The sequence below is a fragment of the Ochlerotatus camptorhynchus genome, unplaced genomic scaffold (genome assembly GCF_037179485.1).
Source record: "Ochlerotatus camptorhynchus isolate MF236.1 unplaced genomic scaffold, CSIRO-AGI_Acam_v1.1 ptg000046l, whole genome shotgun sequence".
In the NCBI taxonomy this organism is placed as follows: Eukaryota; Metazoa; Arthropoda; class Insecta; order Diptera; family Culicidae; genus Ochlerotatus; species Ochlerotatus camptorhynchus.
In genome coordinates this window covers 657,918-672,500 of record NW_027040537.1, presented here as the reverse complement: position 1 = coordinate 672,500, position 14,583 = coordinate 657,918, and the positions used below count along the sequence as shown (strand labels likewise).

General features: G+C 36.9%; 1 protein-coding gene across 1 annotated transcript in view; it reads right to left on the bottom strand.

The window, feature by feature from the left end:
- Window positions 1-3,259: 3,259 nt before the first annotated feature.
- Window positions 3,260-14,583, bottom strand: part of LSm3 (U6 snRNA-associated Sm-like protein LSm3) — a 123,526-nt gene continuing 112,202 nt past the window's right edge. The window contains exon 4 of the mRNA XM_065239066.1: window positions 3,260-3,270. Coding sequence (XP_065095138.1) covers window positions 3,267-3,270 — 4 coding nt within the window. The 3' untranslated portion in view covers window positions 3,260-3,266. The remainder of the gene's footprint in view (window positions 3,271-14,583) is intronic.

Sequence of the window (14,583 nt, the reverse complement as noted above, 5' to 3'; positions counted from 1 at the left end):
GTCGTAATGATACGAACTTCAAAATTTTGCAAGGTATGGGAGTGAAATCCTAAAATGCTTCTTGCTCTTAAAGAAAGCTTTTATTATTTTTTGTATGTATGCCCAAACTCGGAATAAATTAACTATTTCTTGAAATTTTCACAGATCATTAAACAATTACCGAACAAATACCGAACAGCAGCAGCCTGGTAGTGAATGCATCAAATCATGTACAGTTAACAGAACTGGCAGTTCAATTTAATACTCTGGAAAGCTTATCATAATAATAAAAATAAAAGAAAAAAATCATGCCGCAAAGCCGGCTGTACTGACATCAAATCGATTCTTGGATGCAGCTTTTATCTCACAGTAAGCTCTCACGACTCACATCTTTTCTGAATCCGGTTTAATGAACAATTATGCATACGGCTGCTCAAAAGAGTGAACAGCAACTTGCTGATTGCTACGAGGAATTTCCTTTTTTCCGGATTGCTTTGATTGCATTAAGGTTCAATTTACTTTGATGCTTTTTCGAAAAATTCAAAAGCAGTTTATTTCGACGCATTATTTCAGATTGCTAAAAGCTCGCGTCATTTTGTGTAGAATAGCAAAAGGAATCGAATAGTGCGAGCATTTTGCAATCTGAACTAATGCGTCGAAAAAAACTGCTCTTCAATTTTTCGAATAAGCATCAAAGTAAATTGAACCTTAAACGTTACATGATAATACGTTCGCATGCTCGTATCTCGTGACACAAAGGAGAATGATTCTAGATTCTGTGGACACGAGTCACAAAAGAAGCAAGGCTTTCGTGTCCCATTTATAGTTTCTCCCTTCAATGCACTGCCGATTACCAATACCGTTCCTCTTACTCAAAGAAAGCTCACATGCCGGTGTTTGACAACCATGCTTCGTTGGAGTTCTGATTATGTTTACGTGGAAGAGACGATTCGTTTAGATTGGCTCAGCTGGAAGAATATCATTCTTCCGACTAAGCCACCTGCATTTGCATTTCTTAACAATTGAATTCAATGTTCATTTCACCAAGAACGACCCTCCACCCGACAAGTAGCATAAATAATGCCGACACATGGAAGGCAATGTCAATTATAACAAAATGAAAAATATGATCTAAATTCTATCTAAATACTTAAAGGTGTTGATGCAAATATTGACGCAAAATCAAAACAGTTTGATTCCATGTTGCAATATTTCCCCTCATTATCCCCTTCTGTTTAACTACAGCAGATGGGGCTTTTTCCTCGGCAACTTTTGTCGAGGTGGTTGTGATTTGACATCGCATACAACAATAAAATTGAGGAGCGACCCCCCGAAACTATTGTTGAACATATCGACACGAATATGTTGATGGAAATATTGACGAAACTTCTGTCGTTTGGGGCATCCTCTTTATTATTGTGTAGAAACTCTCAGAACTGGTTTTCATTGGGTTGGATTCAATTAGTAAATATTTTCAGGCAAGCTCTATTCTGACTTCCCACAAAGCCCAGTAAAATATAACCGAACCAGAAAGATTCCATTGCATATGAAACAGTCCCAGCATGCCAGCACCCAGCAGGCTAAAGAGGCTGAATCCAACCATAATAAAAAAATACCATACCCGAACGATAACCCAAATGATAGAACTATTCCACAAATGGTTTGGATGTTAAGGAAAATATCCATATAAATTTTACTAGGGAATTCAGCCTCTTCAAGCAAGACAAGGTCATGGCCATTGGCGCCAAGTTACAGAGGGGCACGGCACTTCAGAAATTAAAAAAACTACAAGGGACAGCCCTATGGGGTTGTACGCAATGGTGACGTAGGACTACGTGGTCTTATATCTTTGGTTTTGTGTAGGAATAGGAACTTGAGCGGGGTTCTCTTTGTTTATACTCTTTAGTATGACGCGCTTAACATAGATGGTCCACAGCGACTCACGAAGAGCTACTGATTCCGATCAATAGCGGTGCGACTTCTTCTTCCTTCTATGGACGCTCATGTGTGCTGCAGCTTGCTGCTTGTGTATTGGAGAACACCACCACTCACCATTGCGTTTGGTGAGACCGAATGGAATTCAACTTTGAAATCTGTGTTAGGGAAATCGGTGATAATTTTAATTATCATAACAACAGTTGCACATTCGTGCAATTTTCAACGGTGAAACTTTGAAAAATGATAAAATCTTAAATTTAATAGATGCGTAGAAATATTTCTGATCGATTGGTGATAAAATTATTGAAATTGATCCAGGGGCAGCTGAGTCATTAACGTTCAAAATCTTTCATAATTTTGTTACATTTCCATTTTCGGTTTTCACAAAGTGTACCCTCATATAGAAATAACAGACGTAGTCCTACGTCAAAAATTGCCTTAAACTGTTCACAAAAAAACATAACTGTCTATCTGTAGAAGCTGCTATCATAGAGGTAACTCTAAGACTAGTAGGTCCCGAAGAAACGTGCTCACCTTTTTGGCTCAGCTCTGATATTCTCTTCGGTCCCAAGCTTATCGATTCACCCCTCGAAACATAGGAAAATCCACTAGCCCCTCATTTTATCTGTCAAACTATCATAGCGAATCAAAACAAACATTGTGTAGTACTAGAATTTTGACTAGAATGGGATACGTTAATCGTTTGCTTGGGACCAATAGGCTAGCCAAGTAGTGAGCCAATTTAAAATCGTTAGTTTCTTATTGATTGTTGCTGCTATTGGCGATCTAACGATAACGCCCCATAACGTGGGTAGATCACCTTTTCGTGGTACGTTACGGGATGTAAGATCTACCACTGGTTCCTAATTTTGACTACTTCAAACTAGGGGAACAGAATTTTTCAGTAATCATAGTAACACATGTTAATTTTTATGCCTTGTTGATAGTGACAAGACTCAGATTTATCCACCGAGGATGATCTTGAAACAAGGTAAAATGAGTTAGTTAGTCTTCATCTATGTGATTCCTAATATTCTATTCGTTGTTCCATAGTTTGAAGTGATTAAGACTAGGGTTGCTAAGGAATCCAATTTTGACTGAAAAAGGGGCGCGCTTTTGGAGGGTGTTCTAGCGAAGGGTATAAATAGCGGGACCTTTCAATAAGAATCGATTCCTTGCTATGAAGGCAAGAATGACAACTGTATCAAAACCGAATGCTTCATCATTTCTCAATAGTGATGGAGTAATGCGACATGCACTAAACTATGGACACGGGATATAGGGTAAATGACGGTTTCGGCAATACCTTATTCTATTATCGTCAGAGGGTAAACAACATCCTTGAAAGCTTAAGTTTTGGCCAAGTTAAGTCAGTCCATCCATCAGGTCATGGCAATTCTAATTATATCAAAATTTCTTCAGTCCATCCATCAGGTCATGGCAATTCTAACTATTTCAAAATTTCTTTAATCCATCAATCAGGTCATGGTAATTCTAACTATTTCAAAGTTCCTTCAGTCCATCCTTAAGGTCATAGTAATTCTAACTATTCCAAAATTTCTTCAGTCCATCCATCAGGTCATGGCAATTCTAATTATTTCAAAATTTCTTTAGTCCATCCTTAAAGTCATGGAAATTCTAACTATTTCAAAATTTCTTCAGTCTATCCATCAGGTCATGACAATTCTAACTATTTCAAAAATTTCCTCCGTCCATCCATCAGATCATGGCAATTCTAACTATTTCAAAAGTCCTCCAGTCCATCCTTAAGGTCATAGTAATTCTAACTATTTCAAACTTTCTTCAGTCCATCCATCAGGTCATGGCAATTCTAATTATTTTAAAATTTCTTCAGTCTATCCATCAGGTCATGGCAATACTAACTATTTCAAAATTTCTTCAGTCCATTCATCAGGTCATGGTAATTCTTACTATTTCTAAATTTCTTCAGTCCATCCATCTGGTCATGGCAATTCTAATTATTTCAAAATTTCTTTAATCCATCAATCAGGTCATGGTAATTCTAACTATTTCAAAGTTCCTTCAGTCCATCCTTAAGGTCATGGCAATTCTAATTATTTCAAAATTTCTTTAGTCCATCCTTAAAGTCATGGCAATTCTAACTATTTCAAAAGTCCTCCAGTCCATCCTTAAGGTCATAGTAATTCTAACTATTTCAAACTTTCTTCAGTCCATCCATCAGGTCATGGCAATTCTAATTATTTTAAAATTTCTTCAGTCCATCCATCAGGTCATGGCAATACTAACTATTTCAAAATTTCTTCAGTCCATTCATCAGGTCATGGTAATTCTTACTATTTCTAAATTTCTTCAGTCCATCCATCAGGTCATGGCAATTCTAATTATTTTAAAATTTCTTCAGTCCATCCATCAGGTCATGGCAATACTAACTATTTCAAAATTTCTTCAGTCCATTCATCAGGTCATAGTAATTCTAACTATTTCAAACTTTCTTCAGTCCATCCATCAGGTCATGGCAATTCTAATTATTTTAAAATTTCTTCAGTCCATCCATCAGGTCATGGCAATACTAATTATTTCAAAATTGTTTTAGTCCATCCTTAAAGTCATGGCAATTCTAACTATTTCAAAATTTCTTCAGTCCATCCATCAGGTCATGGTAATTCTAATTATTTCAAAATTTCTTCAGTCCATCCATCAGGTCATGGCAATTCTAACTATTTCTAAATTTCTTCAGTCTATCCATCAGGTCATGACAATTCTAACTATTTCAAAAATTTCCTCCGTCCATCCATCAGATCATGGCAATTCTAACTATTTCAAAAGTTCGTTGCTCAACGAAAAGTACGTTTGATTGAGCTATATTTCGCGTCTGTTATGACTTAAATTTATCAAATTGACGCTCGTATATGTCACTCTTAGAGCACCTAAATTCACATAAATTTTTCTAAGCGTGTAGCTCCCGCCAGTTTGTAACAAATGATCTATTTTCAAAACTAATTTGCCCCCCAATAATTTACTGAAATTGGCGCTTCTGGTCAGGGCCAACTGTGCTAGTGACGGTAGCATAATAAACTGCCTGTTGTGATATAATGACACCATTGCCTCGTCTCCATTTTTCCCATAGATCTAGGTGTTTGCAAAGTGAAAGATAATTGGAAATAATACAATCCGGCATTCAACATGCAACTGGGCGCAGGTGGTTTCTAACCGTGTCTGAGCAGCAGATAGAGCTGCAAATCGTTTCTATTTGGAGACCATGGACAGGATGTCATTATCGCGTAGGCATCATGGCACATTCGTGACAGCGTGACCACACAGCAAAACAAATAATTTGGGCCCGGGACATGGAGGCTGCTGTCAAACTCTGTTGTTGAAATATATCTCTTAATCAAGTTTGTGTAGTTGTTTTGGAGTTATCAAATTTGAATAATTATTTTAGCACGATCATCGTATGTTTCTTAAATGCAAATTTAATAGTGCTTACAATCATAGCAGGTAAAAAGCATCTTTTACTAAAATAGAAAACACCGTCACCATTTTGTTGACATTCTGAAGGACCAATTCCATAATTTTAATGCATCATTGCAGTCTTGCTTAGGCGCTTTGGGAAATAAATAATTCAAAATTTAATGAACACAGCCAAAAACTAATGATGATGCACTAAATTCAATGTCGTTCTCTAGCAGAGCACAATGACAAGAACATATTAAGATATCGAAGGTCTCAATTTTTTTTTCCTGTTCCAAAATGGCCTAAATTTTAGCAAAAAATGTGAATCATTGTCCATAACAAACAATTATGCAAAGTTTGATGCAAATCGGCGAAGGTCGAGTTTTTTCCGATTCGTCATTTGGCGTGGAACTGCTCAGCTGTGCAATCCAAGAGAAAGAGACAATAATCGGATCCAATTATCGGATCTTCATCAGGAGGATAAACTCAAATCTAATTAGTTACTTAGTTCGTTAGAAGCGGTGCCCACATGGCAACTGCCGTTTAGAGACCATTCGGAAAACTGAGTACAATGCACAGTGGTCCAGGCGAGTAGGCTATCGTACAACAATGTATTTTATGAATTGGTATGATATCAAAAGATATGCCGAGAAGGGGGACTACATGAGAATTTTCAATAATTTCGTTTAAAAAATACGAAATAGTTTGGGTACGCAACGGTTATGAATGAATATGAATATGATATGGAACAACCCCCCCACTGTCGGTAGACTGTGGACAGCGAGTCGACTTGATCAAGTTTAATAACCTCTAATTGTACTCAACCTGCCATTGTGTGAAGGGCCCAAAACAGTTTGGGTGAATCCGTGGGCAACATCGCCAACGTGCATCCACGGGATAGATGAGAATCTCCTTCTAACAACAGGATCATACCACCGGTCCCAATGAGTGGGAAGAATAGCCCACTCTATTGAAATGAAACGTTAAAGACAGGAAGTTGGCATTTCCACCCTCCCCATTATTTCGCTTCTATCGGGGGCCCTGGTGGACCGTCCCGTACCCAGCATATAATGTTTCATTTAATAATGGAACGAAAGTTAAGTGAAAAATAAAAGAAAGATCTCACCCGATATGTTGCAAAGGAATCCATGACATCACGACGATTTCGAAGAGCTCCCATAGATATGCTACTGCTACTTCTTCAACCGGTGTTAAAAACAGCAGCGTAAACTCCCATTAACCACGAAACACACTCTAACTGCACCAACTAGAGGGATCCCAGCAGAGAAAAAAAGGACTGCGTCCACTTTCCATCACCAATCACTCGCGACACAACGGTATCAGTTCGCCAGTACACGACACCCGCTCGGGCCACGGCACACTTCGATTGCATTTCTGAAACACAACTTCAACGCACAAACACGGCGACGACAACATTCGACAAGCACCTTTCGTCCGGGAACCGGAACGCCAGCACGCAGCAAAAGAAGAAAAAATGCACACACTGAACACGGCATGAGCTGAACCGCTAACGTTTAAAGCCAAACTAGGAATGGGCGATGTCGATGCGATTTTTACAGAATCGATTTTTTTGCCTCGAAAAATCGATTTTTTTCATCCGATCTTTTTCTGTTCGATGTTTGACAGAATCGATTTTTCAAAGTTGATATCGATTTTTTACTCATTTAAACTTTTTTATAAAGCATTAAAAAAACAAAACGCCTAAATTGCCAAAGGAGAAAATAAAATCGCCGAACTCTTTTTATGTTGTTGTTGATTCACGGAGAACAAATTCGTTAAGTTAAGATAACAATCCTAATGTGGACCGTACACGATTGCTTTTATTGACAATAATCGTATTGTCAATACATTTTATATTGACGTCAATACATCGGTATTGACAATATTTCTGTATTCACATCATCAATATTATTGTCAATACTTGTAAGTATTGACAATATTTCTTACCGTGTGGGGTTCGCTTAATAGTTACTTTCACATGGAAAAATATTGTTGTTTGAAAGAAACCTATAGATATTCCAACATTAATTTGATCGTCAACTCAATAATATCTACCTAAAAGATTCAACTGTTCATCTTATACTCAATTCAACTATAACTTTGATCAATTCGACTGTGAGCATGCATAAGGGCCTATACGCGATGATCGATTCTCTTCATCGATTTTCTCTTTTGTTAATAACTCGCTAGATTTAACGTTTCTCGTTGCGTTTGCTGTTGCTTTTGATAGCCAATACAACCTGTTACTACTCTGCATTGAACAAATTCTAGAAAATTGTTTCGCCTAGCTGTAGCAATGCAAAGAGAAAATCGATGAAGAGAATCGATCATCGCGTATTCGCCCTTATGAATGCTCACTGTCGAATTATAACAACTGTCAAATCGACAGTGAGCATGCATAAGGGCCTATACGCGATGATCGATTCTCTTCGTCGATTTTCTCTTTTGTTAATAACTCGCTAGATTTAACGTTTCTCGGTGCGTTTGCTGTTGCTTTTGATAGCCAATACAACCTGTTACTACTCTGCATTGAACAAATTCTAGAAAATTGTTTCGATTAGCTGTAGCAATGCAAAGAGAAAATCTATGAAGAGAATCGATCATCGCGTATTCGCCCTTATGCATGCTCACTGTCGAAATGTAATTTAATTGTATAATTTGGTTTCAAATGATCATCATAAATCCACATACTTTTACCTTGTGATGCGTAGAGCAGGCAATAAGATAGCTGGCTCTCACGCAGATGAACACGGTTCAACTCTTAGTTCACCTTTTTTATGATTTTGCAGTTGTGTTTTTGAGATCGATAAAGAAGCAAAACATTAAGGAAGTTTGTCGATAATGAAGAGCAGTTCGTTTAATAAACATTGTAAAATTTTGCTTCCCTAACAATAGTTTTCTTGAATCAACTAAAGCATAGTTGTATTTGGAAGTTTGACGTTTGTCCATCTACTGAAAAATATAGTTGAACCAATCGAGGAGCCAACTATGGACTATAGTTGTTGCCCTCTATATATAGTCAAATCAACTATAGTTTCGGGTTATCTCTAAAACAATTGAACAATATAGTTATTTTGACCGAAAAAATAATTGCGTCTGCTATAATTTGTTCTCCGTGTTATGTTGAATCAAATGTTATCATTGAATTCTTGAAAAAAATGATTAACAAAATGGTATTTCACTATCCCAAAAATATGTTTTTATTTAAAATCAAGCGACTTTAATTTCATCGTCCTCAAATTTTGCTAAACACCCTTTCAATCTTGGGCTTTATTTGTTTGTTACTTTTTATGTTGTGTGTACTTTGGACCCATTCTTTCTAATTCATCCAGCTGATTTTGTTTTGCATAAAAAAACACGCACTCCTTGATACAAAAAAACATTGGAAAGGTGAGTTTTAATACCTACACACTAAGATTATTTAACAGATTTCCGTAAAATTTTACCGAAATCTCAACAGCTGAACGTTCGGTAAACAATTTTACAGTTTTCCTGTAATTATTTACAGATATCTGTGAAAAATTCACAGATAATTGTGAAACATTACAGGAAATCTGCGAAACTGTTTACCGAACGTTCAGCTGTTGAGATTTCGGTAAAATTTTACAGATTTCTTTAAAAATTTCTAAGTGTGTACAGAAGATTTTGAAAGCTCAGATATAGAGTTGAAGTTGAATAACACACTTAGAAAAAATCATGTAAATTTAGGTGCTCTGAGCTTGACATATACGAGCGTCAATTTTGACATAAAATTGTGTCATAATAGACGTGAAATTCAACTCAATAAAACGTATTTTTCGTCGAGTAACGAACTTTTCTGTCTCGGAACATTTAATTTTACATTACATGTTTGTTTACGTCTCATCTTTTTTGTCAAAGATGGATTCCGTCACATGTAAAATTAGGTATTTCTAACTGTGAAGCTAAATATTCGCAATATTTCTTAATAATTCGGTTTCAATATTTAAATAGAGTGCAATTGCTTTTGTGAATTGGTTTTATACAAATAAATGCTCACACACATACACTAAAACAACAGGAAGAGGAATATTTCGTCTAATAGAAGATTATAAAGTATAATTCAAATATTTAAAAAAATCGATTTTACTCGAATCGATTTTTTTTCTTCGATATTTTAGAGGATCGATTTTATAGTCAGTTTTAGAATCGATTCGACAACATCGATTTTTTGTTTCAAAACGCCCATTCCTAAGCCAAACGCGAACTGTGGGTACGGAACGGTTAACAAGGCAGAAACCGAAACTATTCATAAGTTACTTATAGCGAATTCGTTTATTATCGGGGTTAACACCAGTTCCAACCCAGTGCGAAACCGAACTTTTTGTCAGTGTGAACCTCAACCTGAGCTAGGTTTTAAAAACAAACGAGCAAACTGACGTTTGTCAGAAAACAAGCAGACCCAATCTTGATACCCGATCCAGGTTGGAACTGAATAATAAACGAATTCGCTATTAATGTTTAGACCTACACTCAAATATAAATGAAATCTAAAAAGCATAAAAAGTATGCCAATTCCCGCTTCCCCTTATTGAATCCGAGCCATGATTACTTTGGCAGTAAATTCGAAATAATCACTTGTATGTATGTATGTATGTATGTATGTATGTATGTATGTATGTATGTATGTATGTATGTATGTATGTATGTATGTATGTATGTATGTATGTATGTATGTATGTATGTATGTATGTATGTATGTATGTATATACAATCCAACTTCCACTGTCCGGCAATGTTTTTATGGAAGAAAAATGTTTGCAATATAGTCTATTATTATCTTATACTGATCCCATTGCAAACAATTTTAGCCCGGAAGTTGAAAGGTGATAGCTCTGTTGAGATTCAGTAACCCATTTCAGAATGCCTGGTCACTCACGTCCATTCCGAGGATACTTTCACTTACAACAAGCTCCGCATACACGTAGTACCGATATAAAATGTACATATATCGGTACTGCGTGTACGCTTCCATCATCATCATATTTTTATATCTAGGGGAAATGACGGCTTCGGCATGACAGACTATTTTCGGCAACCCAAATTGAAACACTATTTTCACTTGATTTTCTTACGAAAACACTTCGCTGAATGCATGCAAACGATTCTTCAATTTGACTATACTTTTACCACTGAGAAAAAGCAATCTAGCAGGGTTTTCTTGAAATGAAACACACGCACTATAAATTGTAGCTGATTTCGAGTTGCCGATAATAGAACAGCAGATTTACATGCAGTTCAAATGGAACGGTTGCCGAAGAAAAACTGGTTGCCGACAATACTCGCTCTCACTAGAGAAGATTGGAGCTTTGTAAAAGCGTTTCAAAACAGTTTTTGACAATTCTTTCGACTGAAATTGTTTGAGCAGCTGGCAGCAAAAGATTGTAAACAATCCAATACTGCATATGTGTGCGTTCCATAGAGAAAAAGGCTATAGAAAGAAGGTCGCTGCTTAGGTTGCCGAGAATACGTAAATTCCCCTAGTTGTAATCAGTTAGATCTCACCGCTTATGTATTGTGTCCTTGCTGCTGAATCTTTGTCATCTCGATTCTCGTTGAGTCCTGTTGAAAAATCGGCATCTGTAGTGGAATACTCTTCTCTCTCTTTCTCTATCACTTTTCGATGTTTTTCGTATATCTTCTTGAATATTGTAACCTGTAATAAACATATTTGTAGTCAAACTGTAACATGATTCCATTCCCTCATTCATCAGGATCACATAGACGCCCTTATTCGCACTCTCTATTCAGTGGTGGAATGAAAAGGAGAGCCACCACAGCCAACTAAAGCTTGAACCTGGTACCTGGAACATCCGAATTCCCGTGACCACAGCCAGTAAACAATGCCCTATCATATTTAGTTTTAAAGTTGTTGAATTTATAAATGCATTTTAAGCTATATACTGGTGTATTAAAAGATATAAAATTGATGGATCTTACCAAATTTTGAGCAGCCTGGCACAAATTGTTCCAAACTCTAACTCCTTTTATAGAAAACGAAAAAGTCACAGCACTTTTCATCTTATGTTTCGACAATAAACCCCATCACTCCATGTAATTGACGGTTTTTCACGCACTCTAGAGGTATCCATTTTTTCCGGCAAATTGGTTCCGGAAGATTCCCTCCGATAAAAAAAAAACACCCTCTCCTCAACAAACCCAACAGGGCACTTTAAAAAAAAGTTTTCGGAATCGGTTCCCCTCGACTAGGACACTGCTTTTTGCCTGAATCACGAACACTAAAAACACCTTTTAAATCATCAAACACGTATGAAAAGTTCATAAAATGATTAAAACTAACTCGAAACAAAAATACAGCTACAACTTTGCAGCGCGGCCTCCCACGATCGCCGATCATCGCATGTGATAAAAATTTATCTTTTCTGTATTAAATTTTATTCTTTTAAAATATAATTATATAATCAAAAAATGATTCAAATTAAATCAAAAAAATTAAATCAAATTATTGAAATGGAATCTAAATTGATTAAAATTTATTCAAACAAGATAATTTACAATTTAGTCAAAAATGATTAAACTGGATTTAATGTCAGATGATTATTTTTTAGCTAGAGATAATTAATTTTTAATCATTCGATATTATTAAAGTGAGCTTTATGTCAAATAGATTGAATTTTAAGCAAAATGAGAATGGATTAATTTATCAGTGTACACTGATGAAGCAGCTTTTGATTTATTGAAAGTTCTAGTTTAAAATTTTACGAATGTTACCCGTAATTTTGGTTTTATTTTATAATAATTTAGAAATGTATTCGGATCAGCACGTTTTCTAAAATAAATGTTCAGCAAAAATTACGCTAATCTGTTGAGAAATCAAAAGCAAAAACCGATTCGCAATTGATTTGAAGCTATTTGATCAATAACGATTAAGATATGACAAAATGGGAGCATTTTTTTCCTTATTAGAGTAGAACCATAGAGGGAACTCTAATACCAGAAGGTCCCGAAGAACGTGCTCAATTTTGTGGCTCAGATCTGGTACTCTCTTCGCTCCCAAGCTAATCCCTAAAACCTAAAAAAAAATCGACATCTTGAAAACTAAGGGAGCTAAAATGTTGACATTTCATATTGTTGACTATTAAAAAACTTTGTCGAAGACACATAACGTCCAGAATGAATAATTAAAAGGCAACATTTTGATTGGCATTTTAGGAAAAGTTTAGTACAATTCTTCATCGATCAAAAGATGGCGCTTTTTACATAAAAAAAATATTGCAGAAAACATAAAGTCACACTTCATTCCTTTATTTAACGTCGGTCTCTGTTCCGCAATCTAGTGCCAATCACCGACGGACATCGATTGCCATCCATTGACGGCAACCGAATGTGCAGGAAGGCAGCTTCCACACCTGCGTAGGATATCGCACCCATTCACAACACACATGGGCTGGGACCAACGGCCAGAGATTTTTATGCCTCAGAAAAATCGCACCGACCTCCGCTGGGATTGAACCCAGACCCATTGGGGTGAGAAAGCAGTCACGCTTACCGCTACACGACCTTAGTCACTCAAATGACACATTTTGGAGTTATAAATTTTGTTCCGCTAGATTGCATTCCTAGACCACTGTGCAATGTGTGATTGTTTCCATTGTCACTGAGGACAATCTAGGGACAATTGGCGAATAAAAAGTTAGCTCCCGAGGAGAATAGAAGAACTATGAAAGTGATGCTGGTTTCATAATTTGTTCACGAGTGCAATTTTCAAATGACGGCAGATTGATCAGTTCAAAGGAAAGATCTCCAGCTGATCGTAGATTTCAATAAAGTCCTCGAAATGTCTGCGGGAAAAAATTATCTTCGCAAAATTTCAAATACCTTCAAAATGAAAACATATCTTCAAATCTGGCATACCTGCGTGAAACACGTGGAACCAACATATGCGCGTGTGAGTGTCAGCCCTCGATGCCGAAACAATCCCAAAATAGTTCATACATCACGTCCCGATGATGAAAGGTAGCCTGCTGAGTGGAACGGAATTGGATGCCCTTCGTCGGATGAAATCGAACTTTGATTGGCATCGAATCATCGCTTGTGTTGTGACGATTTGCTCGCCCTTGCGATGTGGGATCCCGCCCGTACACGTGTAATGTTATTTGGCATATCGTAGTCAAAAAATTCGTTGCTTAGTTGCCCCATGAAAAAAAATGACGGATGAGAAATTTCACAGTCGACAGATTTTGATCCGACGAATCGTTCGATTGTTGCATCGACGAATATGGAATTTTATGAGGAGTGTCAACTGAATAAACAGTAGATGAAATTGTTTGATACACTGATTAGATCGGGTGGTGCAGCGACCTATTTAATGGGTATCAGTCGATTATATATTATGCCGATTTCGGCTACTGTTTCATCAGCACACGCCCCTTATGAAATCTCAAATACGTCGATGAAACAATCGGTCGATTCGTCTGAGTCAAAATCTGTCGAACCGACTTAATCTTAGGGAAACTACAAGTGCTACCTTCTTATGCCTTGTTCAAACAAACATGTTATAACTCTGTAGTCTGAACGTACTATTATAGTACGTTCAGACTACAGAATTATAACATGTTATAGCGCTATCTTGAGGGTGGTTTCTGTGTTGCAATTATTTGACAACCGTTATAACATGTTATATCTCTCCAGTCTGTACAGCGTTTTAGAAACGATTTCCATGAAGCACCTAAATTGTGTTCAATCTATACAGCCTACTGGGATCCATTGCATATCCAATTTGGCTACAGACATTTTCGCAGACGAGCAGGATGATTCCTTGGTAGACACCCTGAAATCACATTCAATAAAAGTTTCAAAAACCCAACAATATGTTTGTTCTTTCCCGGAAATCCAATGTCCGCGGCCGCCCGTACGTCTTTCTGAATTGTTAAGCCATTTTTCCATCATGGGTGTGTGCAAATAGTCTTCTAGTCAGTTTCCCGTTTCACAGTCAGACAGAAAATATGCAAAATTGTGCTCCGGTTCCGATAGAAGAACGGAGATCAGAAATCAAATGAAAACACTTCCTCCATCCTACGTCAGTTGCTTCATTCAATCACACGTCCCTTTGGGGGTTTCATCCGTATCTACAAGAACGTGACAAATATCATCACGAGTACCAAGCCGAGTCGAGACTTCCGGATGTCGATTTCTGGCGAATAAAAGCTCAATCACGAAGCAAACGTATAA